Source organism: Nomia melanderi, chromosome 8 (genome assembly GCF_051020985.1).
Source record: "Nomia melanderi isolate GNS246 chromosome 8, iyNomMela1, whole genome shotgun sequence".
Lineage (NCBI taxonomy): Eukaryota > Metazoa > Arthropoda > Insecta > Hymenoptera > Halictidae > Nomia > Nomia melanderi.
In genome coordinates this window covers 6,303,566-6,323,995 of record NC_135006.1, presented here as the reverse complement: position 1 = coordinate 6,323,995, position 20,430 = coordinate 6,303,566, and the positions used below count along the sequence as shown (strand labels likewise).

Sequence of the window (20,430 nt, the reverse complement as noted above, 5' to 3'; positions counted from 1 at the left end):
GCGAATTATGATTGTATAAGGAAAATAATATTTATCGAAATGTAATCGTTCGTAAAAGATTGATAATTCTTACGTACGAACGACTGTAAAAGACTTGCATTACATATACTTTATATCAAGCAATGAATATTATCAGAAAATATAATTTTCCATATGATTACAAAATATAGCATCATATTCAAATAGATCAAGAACACATTGAATCGATTTTGAATGGGTGAAATCATAAATTTGAATTCCCTAAATTTGTTGACTGTAACAATACTGATAAATGCGGTAATCAGTGACGGTGTGAATTATCATCGACAAAAATTTCGTGTTTTTGTTTATATAGTTCTTCGCGAGAGTTAATTCCAGTATCGCGCGCGAGTTAATTTTACTTCAGAATCCTATACGATTGCCCAGTCTTGAGCGGAAATCGTAGGCTTCCGATTGGCGGATCATGACGCCATGAGGCAATGCTATTAATAACCAACGCATGCGCAGAAAATCGTCTAGTGTATATCCGCCATTCATGCAAGTCGATTTCGTTGGTTCTGTGTTGAGCCTAGCAAAAGAACATGGTGATAGTGATATGAAACAAGTCTATTAGCAGTACCACGCTCTACACATGTGTACTTTCCTGAAGTAACGATGATATTTGGTCACGATCTCCCTACGTAAGTTTCGTGAACATACAGTCTTAGGTATAAACTATTTTAGTCGCAAAATTTGGCACTGCCAAATAGAGTTTCCCATTAGAATCTGATACAACCGATTTTTTTCTTCGAATCTCATTAATCTGCAACATCGACAAAGTTCTCGCTGTAATTTTACAACGAACATGATCGTATGTCGTTCAAATATTTATATTTACACGAACGTTATCTGTATACCTTTCAAACGTTCGTAGTCCCAGATTACCTTGTACGTTACGTTCGGCATTAGAGCGATGTTATGTTCCAATTGTTTTTTTCCCTCGCTCGAACCAAAATTATAATTCTGATACTAACCGATTTCTCAATAAAATCTCTTTACATGACAACGATTCGGAATAAATTAGAAGTAATGTCGTAGTGTGTACATTAAATGAGATATTATTCCACTTTGGGTTTGTATGTACATATGTATATCTATAACGTATAGCTGTGTATATATGTATATACATGTATATATGTGTAGAAAGGAACATTTTTTTATTCTTTTCTGCCCTTATAATTTCAGGTAAAACTTAAGAAAATGTTATTTGAATGATCAGTTAAAAGATGTTGGTCAAATAATATCCAAGCAAGAAAATTGTTCGAGCTGACGCAGCAAATATTTAGTAAATACTATGGGGGCACTTTTGGTTACTCCAAAAACAGATAAATACAATGAGCATGGCGAGAGCAATGGACTGCGCTATGGTGTTGCCAGCATGCAAGGTTGGAGAGCAGAAATGGAAGATGCTCATACAGCAATAACTGGCTTAAATGGTGGTCTCTCGGATTGGAGTTATTTCGCAGTGTTTGATGGCCATGCAGGTGCACTAGTATCAGCTCATAGCGCAGAACACTTATTAGAATGTATAATGCAAACAGAAGAATTTAAAGCAGAAGATGTTATCAAAGGAATTCACTCTGGCTTTCTCAGACTTGACAATGAAATGAGAGACTTACCAGAAATGAGTTCTGGTACAGACAAATCTGGTTCCACAGCTGTTTGTGCATTTATATCTCCCAGAAATATATATATCGCTAACTGTGGCGATTCTCGAGCTGTACTCTGTAGAGCAGGATGTCCATTTTTTTCAACAAGGGATCATAAACCTGTTTTACCTGCTGAAAGAGAAAGAATTCAAAATGCTGGCGGTAGTGTAATGATTCAGAGAGTTAATGGAGCTCTGGCTGTTTCTCGAGCATTGGGAGATTATGAGTACAAGAATGTAAAAGATCGAGGCCCCTGTGACCAGTTAGTGTCTCCAGAACCAGAAATATTTGTGCTAGATAGAGACAATGAACACGATGAATTTCTAGTTTTAGCGTGTGATGGTATTTGGGATGTAATGAACAACGAAGATCTATGTGATTTTATACATTCAAGGCTGCTGCTTACAGATGACTTAGAAGCAGTTACGAACCAGGTTATAGACACCTGTCTTTATAAGGTAATGATATTTAAAGCTTTACATACTTTCTATATAATAAGCTTTTTATTATTATTTTCAATGGTGTGTTGCTTTGAATATTTTTATTATCACAACAAATACCATTGTATAGAACATATTTTTAAAGAACAAAAAGATTAATATTAATATTAAGTGTATTTTATTTAACATGATGATAAATTATATATATTTAATATTTACATACTTTATATAACCTTTGTGTTACATATTTAGCATTTAAGTTATTATCACCGTAATGATAGTACAAATTATTACACTCTAAGCTTTAGATAACATCCTACTTTTATCCTTTACGTCATTAATTTTGTTTACCATGTTTTTATGTACTCACTCGTTCGTTTTTAATACAGAAACTAATATTTGATTGCATATTAAAGAAATACAATTATCGTTAATATATTCTGTATATTTAACAATGATCCAACTTGTTATACAATTTCAATTGGAAACTCATATTCCTAGGCATAGAATTATATGTTTGCAGATCTGTTTAAAAATGATTCTTTCTGTTTAGGGTAGCAAAGATAACATGAGCATAGTTTTGGTAACATTTCCTGCTGCTCCGAAGCCAAGCCTCGAAGCGCAGAAGAAGGAAGCTGAGCTGGAAAAGGTCATCGAATGGAACATGAGAGGTTCATTATCATTTCCATATTCACAACAATTATATTCTCTCTGCTGTTGCATTAACACAAGGTCACAGTATCATACACGAACTTGACATTCTGACAAACCATAAACGAATAACTGCAAATCATTCAGTAATGAAATTTTAGTACAATCAAATACAATCTTTAATAATGGCATAACTAGAGTACAAAAAAAGTAGATCTGTGTTCCTCCTAAATTAATGAACAAATATTTACACTTTTTTTTCAAAACTGTTTAAATAACTTATTCCATATACAAAATGTACAAATCTAAAGTTAACTTAGATTTAACATATAGTTAAGTAGACAAATGCTAATATACAATTGAATACACAGTATTGACATTTTTTCTGTCTATATTTTAATGTTGTTGTAACAAACGTAATTCATATAATTCAAATATTTATTGTTTGAAAAATATTCTACTAGTTGTTACTATATATGGATCAATTTAAATATACATTAAATAGTATATTTTAGTAGATATATACTTGTTAGATTTTAAACTCTGTTATAAGTGCCACATAATTTTCATATTTTATATACACCTTTTAAAAGGTATCTACATATGTGTTTCTATCGAGAAACGTTAAAATTTATTCTTGTTCAATAAATGTATTTTCTTATTACAGAATGCATATATTTAAAAGTATAAGTATAATGTTACGTTGCATTAAATTTTTATTAACAGTAATTACAAATTACTAATTGTACATTTTTCGGATAAAATATTATATAAAAGTGGAATACATATAAATAGTTACTTAAACTATATGTAGTATCATCTAAGTAGAGGAGGATTCCATTTTTAATATTTTTCCTTATATTTAATCATATTTGTGCAATATAAAAGTACTTTGCATATAATACACCATAACTTCCCATTATATACAATTAGTAAGTAGTATGCAAGAATTAAGAAAATTTTCATTTTTTATCATAATATTCATCTTTCCTTGTTGTTATCATTTGTGTACTGTGTATTGTTTACACGTTATTAAACATATCATATTTCGCGTATATTTTTCATGTGATAGATACTTTAATTTCCATAGTATTGAGTGGTTAATCTGTACAATTGTATTCCATTGTGCACTGTTTTTAAATAATACCTTTTACAGAAGTACAAAAGTTCTTTAAAAGTATATTGTAAAAAGGTGTATAGTATACTTTACTGGAATGTTTAATGTATTCAAAGTACTTGTAAAATTGAAAAATACTAAACATATTTTCAACGTTGATCAATATATTATGAAAACATCTATTATGTACATTTTTTGAGTATTATTCCAAAATGATATTATCAATATAGACATTACATTATCGTACTAGAGTAGTAACGATTGTGTCTCTATTTAAGGTATTAGGTGGATAAAAAGTTATAAATATATTAAGAGTTATTTATATTTAATATTAGTTTTTCTTGTTATTAAATTGTACTAATTATTTTTTCTTTAATTAAACTGTTTTAATACCTAGAATTATTCTTGCTTACAAATATATTCCACCCTTGGAGTTGATATTTTTAAAAAGATTGTTGTAAGTAAAGTTTTAGTTAAAAAAGTTGTTTGTTCCTCTCTTTAGACACATAAGTGGTGTAACAGGTAGGTGAACGTTCCCTTATGAAGGTATACAAATGTATTACCTATTACATTGGTATTTTTTCTTTAATAACACATTTCTTATGGAGGAACATTCCAACGAGAATATTGTTTTTCAAATCTATAGATTTCGTATTAGTATGGTGCAATTCCAGAGGTGGATAAGTTTAAGAAAAAATTACAAATGTAATCATAAATACACATAAGCGAAATGTATCTACTTAAGACCGGATTTCATTTTTCAGGTTTTCCATAAGAAATGTATTCAAGCACTAACCATTCCAGTCCTAAGTAGATGCATGTATTTATAGTCATTGTGTTATATGCTTATTTTTTCATTTAATAGTAATTTCTGTTATAATAGATAATAATGAAAAGTAGTAATTTATACTTTTTATTTATAAAAATTTCTAATGATAATAAGTATTACAAAATCTATTTGATTTATTTAATAGTACCAATAAAAGTTAATAAGCGGCATTTATTAGAACATTTTTTGAACAGCACAAATATGATAGTAAATACACAAATGCACTTAATAACAATAAAATGTTTGTATAAATAATTTAAAATTGATTTACAATTCATAATCTTTTTATTATATTTTTAGCAATGATTGGCGCACAAAAGGATCAAATTGATTTTGTGAAGATATTACAATTTCTTGTGGACCAAAAGATTCCTAATCTGCCTCCTGGCGGTGGTCTTCCAGCAAAGTGAGTATATTTGTAAATTTTTTAATTTTCATTCAAACGTGATATAATAAGTAATGTTTTTAGTTACAATAATTGCATTATGATTGGTACCTTTAATCTTAATGGTATTCAAGTTTATTTATCATATTTGACACATTTCCAGAGATTGAATTTTCTGTCTAAAATTTATCGTTTTAAAATTTGATCTTATACAAGTTTCGAAATATCCTTAAATTTGTAAACTTATTCATTTTAATAATAATTTATATATTTTATTTTTTTTAGGCAACCTTTCATTGAACAAGTGTTTCGTAAAGTATGTCCCCGTGAAACACTCAATCATAATGTAAGTATGGGATACGAATTTGATATAACTAACCCTTGATCTTTTTCTATACTGCATCAAGTGTGCAACCATAATCATTATACATGTTCCATAATCATAACGATGCAGATGCTGATAGAAATACCTTTATTTTAACGATCCCTTCTGATATAAAGAAATTCGTTTTAAAATTGTAAGAAAAGTACATTTGTATATTATGAACTAAGTCTTATCTGAAATAAATCTGTCACTGAACGAACATGTGCAGATCGTAAATTCTTGCAGTATGTTATTGTTGACAAAAATAAATTAGAGTTTAAAAATACATCTAAAGATTGTAAAATGTTATACATTTACCCAGTCAGAAAGCGTGTACATGGTTGACCTTTAAAGTTTCTAAGTTATTTCATGTATTTGATAAATATACAAGATATTAATTTTCCGTTTGTGATTATTTATTACAAAAAGAATTTTATAGCATTCAGGAGAAATGTCTTAAATTGCAGGGTTACTTGATAAAATCAAGATACAGTAAAAAACGTTTAAAGATTTTATAGTAATATAAACTTTTATAATACAGTGGGATCCCTATATTCGCTAATATAGTTTCGGTTTGAAGAAATTGCCTTCAGATATATAATTTATTTCTAAAAATATCTACATAATTTTGCAAATTCGACACGTTTTAGAAGCTCGTCGTCTTCGCAATGTGTCTAAAAATATGTGACAAAACACAATACAAAAGTATATACGTACATACTTGCAACGCATGAGTATATACACATGTATGTATATACGTAATAAGGTGTGCGACTACCCAGAAATTTTCGTATCTATAGAAGGCCTTGGAACCAATTTTTTAAGAATATGGAGGTCTCACTGTACTTAATAATTATTATTAAACAACATTCGTTTGTTACCAATTAAGACATTTAGTTCACAGTACAAGTAACATACAAATAATTAAGAATATGTATAGGTAAAGGAAGTCTTTGTTTTTTATATCTTCTTTTTGTCTTGAAAGGTTATTATAAAACAGATAATTGGAAAAAGATATTGATATTTTGTAACACTTAATTATCGAGAAATATTTTTTTGTGTATTTTATATTGTATAATTTTAAAGAATACAAAATGAAATTTATAAGTACATCCTGCAACTGATTCCAATTACTACTATTGGTATTGGTAATTTTCATAATTATTACAATTTATTGTTAAATTTTATAAATTCTTCAACCAAGGAGTGAAAAATGTTTATATTACAGTTATTATAAGCAGAGGATTTAAAGGTATTCTACTGAGAATAAGTACAGACATTTATACCCTATGGAAAACTAGATAATGTGAGAAATTAATTCAAATTATGTTTGTATATTACAATAAATTATGTACTGTTCCAAAGAGTTGAAATGTCTTAAATTTAGAACCTTCAAATTATTTAAGGTTTTTATATTTCTTATAATTTGTATAAAACCTTTAAAGCAAAAAAAACAAACATCCATTTTAATATTTTTGTATAATAATTCACTTACGAAATAGCACTATTTTTTTATAGGCTCAAATTATTTCACAGATCTAGATTTTCATTAACACTTAGTAGAATATTTATATTGTATCCTCTTGCTATGTTGATAAAAAGTGCATAATATTACTATATATAATTATATATTTTTGTAGCTCTAGAGAACTTGCGCTCAGAATATTTACTTGGTCGAACAGTTTTTCATGCTCTTCCTTTGTTATATGTTTTGGAAACAGTCGTATAACTGCTTATTCTATAATTTGAGAGATTTCAAATTTTTCAAATTTTTTCATATACAGGAAGAGTAGAAAAACTGATCACTTAGTTTTAGAAATACCAATATTGTGTATACATATATAAAAGTTGTGTCAAGAAAACAGTGTATCAATATTTTATTTAAATCGTTTTTAAAATCGAGCGGTAAGAGTGTAGTAGGGAGGCCTTGAATTTAGTTTCTTAGAAAAATTGTACTTTACATTAAATTATTTGTATTTCAATCGCTAGAAGGATTCGAGATACAATTATTCAGTTAATAAATGTTGCGAAGTCTGAAACATTGTAATTAAATGAGAACAGTGTACCAGTAAACTATTAACATAGTCTTCAATAAATTATGTTACATGTAAAATGGGTGATAGATAAAAATTACCAAATTATGAAATTTAATAATCAACACCTTATTTATTATTAAGAACATGTAAGTATTGTATAAGTTTAAAAAAATATGATAAAAGCTCAGTGTTAATGATTTCTACAAATATAGGCTTGAATCAATTAATGAAACAAGATCGTCAGGTAATCATATACTAACTTTATTACTTTTATGTGATTGATTTTGTACCCGTCCAAAATTTCCTATTTGTGTAACATGGAAACTATGTATCAAGGCCATTCTTAAACATAAAAATCTATTGTATGTATACCAAAGTATATATTACTGTTCCTAATTAAAAAGTCCTGAAATTAACTATAGTTAACAGTCTATTACCATTTTAAAGTAATATATTAAAGTAAATAATAAATCCCATATATAGTTATCTCCTCTATTTTTACTAACAAACAATGAATTGTACAAAAGAATTACATTTTGCCAGCACTTCGACTCATTTGCTTTTCAGGTTTTAATTATATAAATTTTATATATATATAATGACACAATATTTTATATTTATAATAAACTTGTAACACATAAATCTGTAATTTTTATCGTAAAACATAAGACATTATTATAACTAGTTATAAGACAAGACAAAGAATGACATGATATGATGTAACTATTATTCAACTACTTTGTAATTCTTATTTTTTGTTTCTACTCATTTGAAGTTTAATTTTTATAAAAGTCAATGGAAAATAAGAATTACAAAGTAGTTGAATAATAATTACATCATGTCATGTCATGTCCTGTCCTGTCCTGTCCTGTCCTGTCCTGTCTTGTCTTGTCTTATGACTAGTTATAATATTGTCTTGTGTTCTATGAGAAATTGCAGATTTATGTGCTACACGTTTATTGTAAATAGCTGTGTATTTTCAATTAAAAACTAAACCTTTCTGTTTGTACATGCATCACAATTTGTTGTCGATCTCTAATTTGCATATATCATTAAAAAAGTTAGTAATAATAGAAATAATACCAGTAACAATAATATTAATGTTAATAGTAGCTATGACTGTGGTCGCGATAATAAATCCAAAGTGCATTTTTAGTATCGGCTTCTACTGTCCAGCGGTACAATATACTATACTTAAGTCCTGTTCTGCGCTCAGTAATTTTCATGAATCATATGAGTTTACACATACATTAATTTTCTAACTTATGTTAAACAAAGGAACTTAGTTTGTACGAACTCGTAGCTTACTGAAATGATAAAAGAAATGTGCTTTTCCAGCTAGATAAGCTGTACTTAATTCTTCCAATATACATAACTAAATAGAAAATAAATGAAGTATACTTTATCTCAGTACACAACAATATATGTGTCATATTTATGGTCTTCAATATATTTTTGAATACTTCAAGATAACTAATTTTACTGATATATCATATGCAAATAGTGTAAGCATGTAATGTATTTTATATTTTCAATCAGTGGCACAAATACTCGCTGCGCTGTATTTGTCTAGTAAATAAATATTTACTACATATCTTAATATTAAATATATTATTTATATTAGAATGTAAGAGTATAATATTAAACAATTACTTATTTTTATTTTAGGATTAATAACATTCCTTTTATATGCTTGTGATGATAATGTAGTACAAATTCTGTCCTTCTGTAGGAATACTAAAAGGAACACTGTGTTTTAATAATAAGTATTTTATTGTAAACTCTATATGTAGAAATATACGAGCACAAAAATTAAAATTAAAAAAGCTATATGATGATATGCTTACAGACATCAAACGTTGCATATATACATAATAAAGTATACAAAATATGGAAACTGACCGAACCAGAGTCATAAAAATGAGATACTGACCAACAAGAACTACAGAGGAATGGCTAACATACACAGATCAATGTGGAATGGTAATTGAATGATGATGTTGCAGGTATATTTCATTTGTTGTTGAACAACCCTCAAAATCATATTGCATCATAATATTAAATTTAAAAGCAAAATTTATTTATATAACTAATGTTGTATGTTACTACTCTCCTAATTAATAAATATTTATCAACTATGTTTTGTTATTTTCTCACCATTTGTATAGAATTGAAGTTAGAGTCTTTGATTATTAATAATAGAATAGTTTCTTATTATTATTGACAACGAAAAAAATATAAAACAATTAATTTAGAATATTTTCATTATATTATAACATTGTATATACGAGAATATAAAATTACTTAAAATTATATGAATTAAAAGATGCAAAAAGCTGGTAAAAAACAGATCCTAATTTATTCAAGATATCACAATAAAACTTTGTTTAGATAAAACATAGCCATTTTACACGACATACAAACGGTGTTGCATTAATTTATATTTACAATTACTTATTATATTAACTAAAGACATTTTGTATATACTTTCATAAACGTTCTTCAAATTATATTTTAAACACTATTTGTTGCTTAACTAATGCACCTATTAAATGATATTTACAAATTTATGGTGGATTCCATAGAAAGTTTAATGTATATGTAACATCATGTATTACAATTTAATTATCATTCCATAAAATTTGTTCGTTCAGTATAATTTATAAAATACTATACTCCTCGAAAATCGGACAAATTTAAAATTATCTAACGAAATCTAATTACATATAATGTTACTTATTTGTATATACGATACTTTTACGTTTCATCGTATTCTAAGCTTAATAACTATAAAAAATTAGTTTAATTTTATAAATTTTGTTTATCATATTTTAAATTCACAGAATGTTACACAATTAAAACATATTATTATATTTGTTAGTAAGTTGTCGCAATAATTGTATTATTTATAATCACTGCCGAATTGCAATGTTTATTTTATCATTTATGATTTTATTAAATTGAGAATTAATGGTTGTTAAGTGCAAGAAAAGATAAGTTTTTTTATGCAATATGTGCAAGTAATGTACACTTTACCTAATACATAATGAACATTTTAAATTATTGTAAAATTAATTAAATAAAATATGAGATTAGAAATATTTCACTTTCTATAAAAATTGCATATATCTTGTTTTTAATAATTATTTTGATGGTGCGAGTATATTATACTAATGGATTCGTGCTCTAATAGTAATATACACACTATTCTTTTTATCTATCATTGAGTCTATATAACATGATTTTAACAACGTTCCAAATACAAAATTCATTTTGATGTCATAGATATTATTCTTATTTTAATTTAATATAATTCAAAGTGATTAACAGAATACAACCTCCTTTTACATTCACGTTGTATATTGTCAGGTATGAAGTGTGTAACAGACTTATTTCTACAATGTGTAATCGAAAATATACATAAAACATGGTATGGTCATGCTTATGCAAAAATAATAATATTTTTAAAACATTGTTTCTTATACCACGCACATTGTGTTTAAGTAGTAAGTTTGTTATTTGACTTGTCTGATTGCATGGAAAAACAAAACTATACGATGTTTAGAATGTTATGTTAAACTTTCAAGTAGCTTGAAAATGTGTAGACAATAACATTATAATGACAAAGATGATGTCACTGATGTGAATAAACATTTATGTGTACGATAACGAACACATAATTACACAAAGTGCAGTGAGCGTAAAAAAGGCAGTCATTTTAAACTCACATACATCTTACTAATAAATCATACTTACAAGTAAACAATGAAAGTGTAGCATATATAATCGTGTATTAAACATTCGCTTGTACACTGAAAAATTTGTACCAAAAGGTTATAATCGTTATCACGAGTGTATTATAAAATATTCGGAATTATATTACAAGTAAATAAATAACAACACAAATTAATATATTACATAAATGTTTTAAAATAAACTAGTTATCAGATCTCACAAAATCTTTAGTAACGGAATCAAACTATTTCGCGTGTCACATATGAATCAACTAATCTAGAAATATATGTACAGTACATTATTTGTTTAAACTCTTCTGACGCAATGTTTCGCCTGTATTGAAGCATTATCAATATTTGTGTCTTCTGCTACATATATTCTTACATATGTAGTTGCATTTTGTATAAAAAGATGTTTAATTTAACAATAACAGTCTATTTATTAGTCGTCCACCCACGCCAAAAGGAGGCTATGCTTGCTGCAGCACTTGTAACTAAACCACCTGCGACACTCTGATTTACTTGCATACTAGATGATTGTTGACTAATCATTGCACCAGGGATTGGAACAGGCATTTCAGGACATGCAACATTTGGAACCTAGGAAAATGAAAATTACGAAATTTTTCTAAAACTGTTAAGTCTTACATTATTCTGTAACAAGTTAAAAAAAAACTTACAGCTTCCCATTCCCAATTAAAAGCATCTTCCTCTTCGTCAGAAGCAGAATCGTCGCTATTTTCTAAATCTCGAACTAATTGACTTTGCAGTTGTGCTACAATATTTGGATCTACTTCCATTGGACCAATTCTACACGTAAATGTATAAATTAATACGTAAATAATTACCATTTATTAATACCGAATAAATGTAACTGGTATTTACCTTCCAAGATCACTAATTTCAGTATTGAGCAAGTGCATCAAGTTTTGTAGGGTATGCATTGGATGTAAGACAGCAATATTAGTATTTTGTGTAAAACATAAATGTAAAACATTGCTATTAAGTCTTGCTACTTTCCTTGCAAATTTTTGATCTGACATTTCATTTCCACAAAATTCACTGAAAATTTTTGTTTGTAAACATATGCAATGAACCATGAACAAATGTAAAGGCAATTTAATGCAAAAATATCATCCTAAAAAATGAAATATTTTATACATACCCATAAGCAAGTTTATATGGTAGTCTTACATTAACATAGTACGCAATAATATTAACCAATTGTGTAGCATAAGTTAAAGCAGCACTGATATTGTATGCTGGATTGTGAATTGCAGTTTCTTTATTTGCACCTGGTACTCCATCTTTGTTCGCTGCCACTAAATCATCAAATTAACATTTATATATTAATCTATTAATGCAGTTTAATTTGAATAACAAAATAATATACCCCATAAAGAATAAGCACTATAATTGCCATTTCCTGGCAAAGTAGGGGCAACTATACAGTGTTGAACTTCTGAAGAATTGTCTGTATCATTAATCCATCTGCCTCTAACGTAGGATGTTCCCGATGCATCTGCCAATGCGCAAGTTACAATATCTGAACTATTATCTTCTTCACTGCTAGATAAACTAGAAATAATCAATATTTTATTTTTAGCCACACCCCTTAGTGCCATAAAAAAATGTGACTAACAATGAGAGTTTTTACCTTCTGTTAGGTTGAACTTTTGACAATGGAAAAATATATTGAATCAATTGTTTTATAGCAGTTCTTATCACTTTTTTTAATTGTTGTCTTTCTCTATGTACTGCTTCTTTTTGTTCTTCTTGTTCCGCTCTTAAACCAGTAACATGCCGATGCAATTTTTCTACTCGTTCTTCATGTATAGGTAATCTAAGAGCTAACTGAGAGTTTACATCTTTGAGTACATTCAAACGTTGATTACCTGTAACATTTTTAGAACTCATTTGATATCATAATTTTTTAAACATTATGCAATTGTATTTAAAATAAACTATACCTCCATTTATACTTTGCCTGGTTTCATTTACTAGCGATTGAAGAAGCCTTATTCTTTCTTTACAAGTATTTATATCACATATCTATAAATGTAAAAAATAATAGTTATAATAATTGTATTTAATCTTCACTGTTAACATAATTATAATATGTGAAAATAATTTGAAAATACCAATTTATCCCGCTGTTTATGTTTTTCGAGAGCCTTTAGACACTTTTCTTCTAATTGATCCCTTGCTGCTTTTAACCGTAGAAGTCGCAATTGTTTATCTGCAAATCTATCCAAAGATTGATTATAACAAAGTATGATCCCCATTAGTTTACTATTAATACATTATTTAAAAAATCGAGTTTTAGTTCAGCCAATCTTTATGTTAAATCATCTTTTACATATGTATATATATTTCAAAAATAAGGAATGTATTTTATTTTATGCTCAAGGATATTGTTCGTAGAACGCAAAATGTTGGGGAAGATCCCAATATACAAAAACAAATTGGCATTAATCACGTAAATTTCAAACATATATATTTACCGTTCAGCATAAACAGAAGTTGAATAAATAAAATCACCATTTTGAATGCACTGTCGACAGTGAAAAATTCGACGACTATTATGGCACAACGGACACTTTAATAGATTCACACTTAAACGGCTTGAAACGTCTTCCAGCTCGGAAGAAAGCTGAAAATCTGCAGGTGCTGTACAAGATCCATCAGAACTGCTTGTCGCCATAACCAAGAACAAGAACAATGGGTCTCCGTCTGTCTGTTGTCACTCATCAGCTGATCTGATATTTACTTGTATTCTCCCGCCACTATGTATACGATATCGTCTTTATCGCGTATCTTCACTTTCATATTTATTGAAAGCCACATACAAATAATCCAATCTCACACAATATTTCCTTCTAATTCGACGAGTAATTGTTGAATTATGGAAAAAACAAAATTAAATCTCGGCTTACGTATCTCATAGCTGCACCGTGGTAGCAATTCTCTTGGAAAAATCCCGTTGCGCGACAAGATAAGGGTATAGAAGCAGAGATAGCACAAATAAATCTTAAAAATGTTTGTAAATGTAGGTGAGACGATAAAACGTCCAGTACTGACATCGACATATATATTAAAAGAATTGTATTTAGTAAAAAATATATCAAAGTGGTTATATACAAAACATTTTCAAACAATTTTCTAAATTTCTTGTAGTCTACACTCTCCGTTAGTTTTTTTTTTTATTTAATTTTGCTTTGCTACGTTCTTTTAGGCGTTATACATTTACGGTACATTATTATGAAACATTCTATGTATAAATTTGTATTACAAGGATTTTAAGAAAATCACACATGCATCTTTTTTACCGCGAAATACCGTGAGATTAGATAGTATTTCATTCTACCGTTCGTTGACCGCTGATTTTGTAAATTCGAGAAATAATTTGAAAATGATTTGTTGTCAAATATTTCAAATATTTGAAACGCACGTTCATATAAATGTATCTTAGAAGGTTACAGAAATTGTTTTTTTGGAAGTATTTTGAAACTTCTACAAGGAAAATTACGAATTTATTCGTAACTTATTATATTACCTTCTAGGTTAGATTCAAGGTACATCGTAATAAAATATTATATTAAAAAGTTTCCCACGATAATTTAAAGAAATACATTTTAGGAATACCTCATCTTAAATGCTTATCTGCTGTTTTTATACGTTATAATAAGTAGGAGAAATTAAAAACAATGACGTCAATTATAAAGCTTCATGCTGTTTCTGGAGCTATGGATGAATCTCCTCCTTGTTATATATTACAAGTTGATGAATTAAGAATACTACTTGATTGTGGATGGGATGAAAATTTTGATCAAGAATTTATAAAGGAATTAAAACGGTAGATCAGTTATTATAATTCTATGTAGCTTTAAATTACATATTTGCTGCAATATTATATTATTTTATCATTTTTTAGGCATGTACATCAAATAGACGCAGTATTGCTGTCATATCCAGATCCATTGCATTTGGGTGCTTTACCATATTTAGTTGGAAAATGTGGTTTAAATTGTCCAATATATGCTACAATTCCTGTATATAAAATGGGACAAATGTTTATGTATGATATGTATCAGGTATTATCAATGTAAAGGACTTTAATTATGACTTGAAATGAAACTATATTTTGTGCAGTTATCAATTTATGCATTTGATTACAGTCTCGTCATAATATGGAAGATTTTGATCTCTTTACATTGGATGATGTAGATGCAGCATTTGATAAAATTGTTCAGTTGAAATATAATCAAAGTATATCAATGAAAGGAAAAGGATATGGAGTTACTTTGACACCTTTGCCAGCTGGTCACATGATTGGAGGAACTATTTGGAAAATTGTAAAGGTTGGGGAAGAAGATATAATATATGCAGTAGATTTCAATCATAAAAAGGAGAGACACTTAAATGGTTGTGAATTAGAAAGATTACAAAGGCCATCTTTATTGATAACAGATGCTTTTAATGCTACGTATCAGCAAGCTAGGCGTAGAACTAGAGATGAAAAGTTGATGAGTATGAAAATTTCTCTTACAAAAGTTTGATAATGGTATTTCAGAGTGGTTTTAAACTGAAAATTGTACTTTACAGCAAATATTTTACAAACCTTGCGTGGTGGTGGAAATGTTTTAGTCAGTGTAGATACAGCTGGTCGTGTATTAGAATTAGCACATATGTTGGATCAGCTTTGGCGTAATAAAGAATCTGGTTTGCTTGCATATTCACTGGCTCTTCTGAATAATGTTAGTTATAATGTTGTAGAATTTGCAAAATCACAGATTGAATGGATGAGTGATAAATTAATGAGAAGCTTTGAAGGAGCTAGAAATAATCCATTCCAATTTAAACACTTGCAACTATGTCACAGCATGGCAGAACTAAATCAAGTTCCTAGTCCAAAGGTCAAAAATAAAATGTTAATAATTTATAAATATTACCAAAGATAAATAATTAATTTATATAAATTTTTTAGGTTGTACTTGCAAGTACTCCGGATATGGAATGTGGATTCTCAAGAGAATTGTTTTTACAGTGGTGTAGTAATCCTCAAAACAGTATTATCTTAACTAGTAGAACTTCCCCAGGAACATTGGCAAGAGATTTAGTAGAGAAAGGAGGCAATAGAAATATTACATTGGAAGTGAAAAGAAGAATTAGACTAGAAGGTCTTGAATTAGAAGAACATCAAAGAAAAGAAAGATTAAAACAAGAACAATTAAAACAGGAACAAATGTATGTAGTGGTGTATTATAATATTTTAAAAGTAATGCTTTCATTGTACTTTTGACAATTTATTCATTAGGGAAACTGCTGATGTAAGTTCTGAATCGGAAGATGAAATTGAAGTTGGTGGTGGAAGAGGGAAACATGATTTATTAGTGAAACAAGAAAGCAAACCTGGCTTTTTTAAGCAAAGTAAGAAACAACATCCCATGTTTCCGTTTGTAGAAGAAAAAATTAAGATAGATGAATATGGAGAAATTATAAGGTAACATATTTAATAAATTAAAAATACAGACATATGATGATTCTTTATAAATACTTATTGTAGACCTGAAGACTATAAAATCGCAGAAACTATGCCAGAAATAGATGATAATAAAGAAAATCTAGAAACAAAACAAGAAGATGCTGCACATCATCCGGAGGTAGCTACTGACATTCCCACCAAATGCATTCAAGTTACCCGTACAATGACAGTTAACGCATCTGTCACATACATAGACTTTGAAGGCAGATCTGATGGTGAATCATTGCAAAAAATCCTAGCACAATTGAGACCTCGAAGAGTTGTATTGGTTAGAGGGGCTCCAAAGGATACAGAAATTCTTGCTCAACAAGCACAAGGTGCAGGTGCACGAGTATTTATCCCTGGTAGAGGAGAAACATTAGATGCTACAACAGAAACACATATTTATCAGGTAAAGCAATTCATTTCTCCTAATTTACTCCCGACTTACGCGAAAATCCGTTCCACATAGATTCGTTTTACGCGAATAAAAATCGCGTAAATAGAGTCTGTCAGTAAATACAAGAGAAAATAAAATATTCGAAAGATAAGCTGGTATAAGTTTTAGAAAAACATATTTATTTCATATAACCAAATTAAAGAAATAATAGCAATAACATTTCAGAAAACAAAAGTACATTTCATTCGGTGCTAAATTCAGATCGCGCGTAAAAATTACTATGTAAGTAGTGTTCTAATTTACCGCGTAAATCGAGGCTCAGGTGTATATAAATTTCAAATTCTTATTATGTATATAATATTTAACATCCTAATTACGTTTAGGTCCGTTTGACTGATGCTCTTGTTAGTGGTTTAAACTTTTCTAAAGGAAAAGGTGATTCTGAAGTAGCATGGATTGATGCAATGATAACTGCTCGAGATCAAGTTTGTCGGGATGCTGTTGCTGACACACAACAAGATGACACGATAGATCAAAATGATAAAATACTTACTTTAGAACCCTTACCATTAAATGAGGTATACATTTGTATAACTTCATTGTACTTTTGAAAACATAAATATACATATTATACTTCGCTTCGTAGGTACCTGGACATCAAACAACATTTATAAATGAGTTAAAATTATCTGACTTCAAACAAATTTTAAATAAGAGTAATATTCCCTCTGAATTTAGCGGAGGAGTTTTATGGTGTTGTAATAATTCCATTGCTGTTAGAAGGGTTGGTATTTAATTTTATAAAGAACAATATATTAAAAAGGACATAACATCATTTAGTTCTCTTTTCAGCATGAGGCTGGTAAAGTGATATTAGAAGGCTGCCTATCTGAAGATTATTATAAAGTACGTGATTTATTGTATGAACAATATGCCATTGTATAAAGTAATAATTATAAGTTTTGTACTAGAGTTTTATTTGTCTTTTTATTAATTATTTGAACCTAACATGCGTTTTTTAAAATAACTCTTCGTTATAAATTTCAATGTATTATAAAAATGTATTATAAATTTTGAACATATGCATCAATAGTCATCATTATTTTTATTTTTGAAATAATATAATAATAACCGTAAAAAATATTTAGATATCTTGATTATTAATGATATTACTAATTATAATTTATACCTAACTGTTAATGTAACTTTTAGTGCATATATTCACATAGGTATTACATGTTTATCATATTATTTGGAAATGGCGCTTAGGTGAATTAACCTAACATTCTTTGTTTGATTATGAAACAAATTTATTTTCTAATAAAGAATTCCAACATTTATTCAGTTATCATTAAATAATTTAAAAAATTGTAATATAATATAATAAGTAACTTAGTAAGTTATAAGTCTAATAATTTATTACCAAAAGTTACATGAAATTGCGCGTGAGTTAAATAGGCACTTCAATCGCAGTAACAATATGTTGTAATTTGAAAAACAACAATCATTGCTCACTTCATTTTACAGGTATTCATAATTAAACTAGCTTTATATCTACTTATTTGAGCGTTATACCTAATTGTGTAAATAAAATTTTTGTTTCAGAATTGTATCCATGATAATTGGCAAACCAAAAATGCATTAATACATGAATTGATACATGCAGGATTAAAATAATTTTGAAAGTATGCGAAAATATTACCAAGCAGCACTTGCAATTATTGCAATAGTGAGTCTTGTGTCTTTATTGATTTATAGACATGAGTACAATAAGTTAAGATATGTATTAGAAGTGTTTAATTACTTTGGTAAGCCAAATCAAAAAAATATTGAAACAAACTGTACAAATAATGTGCCAGTATTCAGTAAATTTAATATGAAATTCGATGAACCTCTTCCATCATGGCAGAAATTAGAGCATGATTTATACATTTATTCCGCATACAACATGCATAATAAAGAAGTTCTCGTAATAGGTTTTGGTTTACTAAGTAATATTCATAATATGCAATGTATAATATATTTTGATAATGAACTGAAGCCAATTCTAGGCAGTTTTAGATATACTCCAATTCATAATAATTTAAGTAGCACAAAAACCCATAAAAGTTCAGATTACAATGGGTATTATTTTTATTGTACATACAATAAAAATAAAATTCCAGTAGGAATAACTTTTCTCACAAAATCCAATATAAATCTTAATGATGCACCTATATTAGCTATTAAGTCTCTACTTCATAATTCAAATTATACCAATATTGGAGTATGTGTAACACCACCATTAACAAAACCAATGCATTTATCAGAAATGATTGCTTTTATCAATTTTCATGATATAATTGGTATGGATAATTTTATAGTATATGATTTCGGTATTTCAAATTATTTCAATGATGAGCTTAAAGAATTATCTAAGTCTGAAAATCCATATTGGAAATTTACATATACAGTTGTATCATGGAACTTCCCTTTTTCTGGAATTCACCCAAATGTGATAAAAGATCTCATACAGGCAGACTGTTTATATCGTACATACAACAAAGTTATGTACACGATTACATTATCATGGGAGGAATATATTGTTTTAAAATATCATCATTCTCTTGTTGATTTATTATCAGATTTTAAACAAGCTAGAATGAAAGCTGATCGTTACAGTATAAAATCGTTGACTTTTTGCGAGCAACAAACTAATAACGCCCTGGCTAAAAATGCACTATTTAAAATATTTAAAAAAACTGAATTTGATTCAAGCATCATTGATAGTCGACCTATATATATATACAGTACACGTGAAATATTAAAAAAAGACAATATTTATATCCGAAAAATTAGCGAAGATCTGGTCACGTTAAATCGTTATAAGTATTGTTTTGAAAATTCAAAATCTGATACACGCAAAGAAGATACTTCAATTCTGAGATTTAAAGAAGACATACAAAATTCATTAATATACAGAAAATTTATAACAGAGAAAAGATTTTTAACAAATTCATGATAATAAATAATTATTCTATAGATTCAATTTGAAATTACCTACATAATGACAGTATATAATTTTAGCCCGAAAGTCTGATCTATTTATATGTATTATATAAGTATATGAATGTATATTTTAAAATATTGTACAAAATGTTAAAACACAAAATATATGTTTTAATAACGTCATAATTCGTATATAAATGTAAATATTTTATAAGCTCTTATAACAGCTTTTGAGTATATCCATTTAAAATTTTGATATTTTTCCTTGTTTCAAGGATTTTATTTCCAAAACTAC

General features: G+C 28.1%; 4 protein-coding genes across 8 annotated transcripts; 3 read left to right on the top strand and 1 right to left on the bottom strand.

The window, feature by feature from the left end:
• Positions 1-483: 483 nt before the first annotated feature.
• Positions 484-7,566, top strand: LOC116426468 (protein phosphatase 1A). The gene is made up of 5 exons (XM_031975454.2): positions 484-659; positions 1,204-2,125; positions 2,661-2,778; positions 5,005-5,110; positions 5,375-7,566. The coding sequence occupies exons 2-5, from the start codon at positions 1,313-1,315 to the stop codon at positions 5,472-5,474; spliced, it is 1,137 nt and encodes a 378-aa protein (XP_031831314.1). The 5' UTR covers positions 484-659; positions 1,204-1,312; the 3' UTR covers positions 5,475-7,566.
• A 3,757-nt stretch (positions 7,567-11,323) lies between these two features.
• Positions 11,324-14,301, bottom strand: Atg14 (autophagy related protein 14). Its single transcript, XM_031975452.2, has 9 exons — positions 13,728-14,301; positions 13,365-13,470; positions 13,194-13,275; positions 12,881-13,118; positions 12,617-12,801; positions 12,389-12,545; positions 12,109-12,285; positions 11,904-12,033; positions 11,324-11,823 (listed from the first exon to the last, which is right to left on the bottom strand). The coding sequence occupies exons 1-9, from the start codon at positions 13,925-13,927 to the stop codon at positions 11,659-11,661; spliced, it is 1,440 nt and encodes a 479-aa protein (XP_031831312.1). The 5' UTR covers positions 13,928-14,301; the 3' UTR covers positions 11,324-11,658.
• Positions 14,180-18,117, top strand: CPSF2 (cleavage and polyadenylation specificity factor subunit 2). 5 transcript variants are annotated; one of them, XM_031975449.2, is made up of 11 exons: positions 14,180-14,272; positions 14,863-15,079; positions 15,158-15,317; positions 15,402-15,753; positions 15,829-16,139; positions 16,211-16,470; positions 16,541-16,726; positions 16,790-17,159; positions 17,531-17,725; positions 17,794-17,931; positions 18,000-18,117. In XM_031975449.2, exons 2-11 carry the CDS (start codon positions 14,931-14,933, stop codon positions 18,090-18,092), a joined length of 2,214 nt encoding a protein of 737 aa, XP_031831309.1. In that variant the 5' UTR covers positions 14,180-14,272; positions 14,863-14,930; the 3' UTR covers positions 18,093-18,117. The 5 variants fall into 5 exon arrangements, with proteins under 5 accessions (XP_031831309.1, XP_031831308.1, XP_031831310.1 ...); XM_031975448.2 differs by lacking the exon at positions 14,180-14,272 and adding an exon at positions 14,283-14,786; XM_031975450.2 differs by lacking the exon at positions 14,180-14,272 and adding an exon at positions 14,283-14,798 and having other exon boundaries at positions 14,916-15,079.
• Positions 18,118-18,361: 244 nt separating this feature from the next.
• On the top strand, positions 18,362-20,346 carry LOC116426627 (uncharacterized). The gene is made up of 2 exons (XM_031975836.2): positions 18,362-18,674; positions 18,753-20,346. Exon 2 carries the CDS (start codon positions 18,835-18,837, stop codon positions 20,146-20,148), a length of 1,314 nt encoding a protein of 437 aa, XP_031831696.1. The 5' UTR covers positions 18,362-18,674; positions 18,753-18,834; the 3' UTR covers positions 20,149-20,346.
• The last annotated feature ends 84 nt before the right edge of the window (positions 20,347-20,430 follow it).

Bases quoted from the DNA above. Each gene is read 5' to 3' on its own strand.
- LOC116426468 (XM_031975454.2), top strand. From the start codon at position 1,313: ATGGGGGCACTTTTGGTTACTCCAAAAACAGATAAATACAATGAGCAT. The intron at 2,779-5,004 runs GTTCATTATCAT...TTATATTTTTAG, and splicing joins CATCGAATGGAACATGAGAG to CAATGATTGGCGCACAAAAG. The intron at 5,111-5,374 runs GTGAGTATATTT...TATTTTTTTTAG, and splicing joins GGCGGTGGTCTTCCAGCAAA to GCAACCTTTCATTGAACAAG.
- LOC116426627 (XM_031975836.2), top strand. From the start codon at position 18,835: ATGCGAAAATATTACCAAGCAGCACTTGCAATTATTGCAATAGTGAGT.
- CPSF2 (XM_031975449.2), top strand. From the start codon at position 14,931: ATGACGTCAATTATAAAGCTTCATGCTGTTTCTGGAGCTATGGATGAA. The intron at 15,754-15,828 runs GTATGAAAATTT...TGTACTTTACAG, and splicing joins TAGAGATGAAAAGTTGATGA to CAAATATTTTACAAACCTTG. The intron at 17,726-17,793 runs GTATACATTTGT...TTCGCTTCGTAG, and splicing joins AACCCTTACCATTAAATGAG to GTACCTGGACATCAAACAAC.
- Atg14 (XM_031975452.2), bottom strand. From the start codon at position 13,927: ATGGCGACAAGCAGTTCTGATGGATCTTGTACAGCACCTGCAGATTTT. The intron at 12,286-12,388 runs GTATGTATAAAA...AAAAATTTTCAG, and splicing joins CCATATAAACTTGCTTATGG to TGAATTTTGTGGAAATGAAA. The intron at 11,824-11,903 runs GTAAGTTTTTTT...TCATTTTCCTAG, and splicing joins TTAATTGGGAATGGGAAGCT to GTTCCAAATGTTGCATGTCC.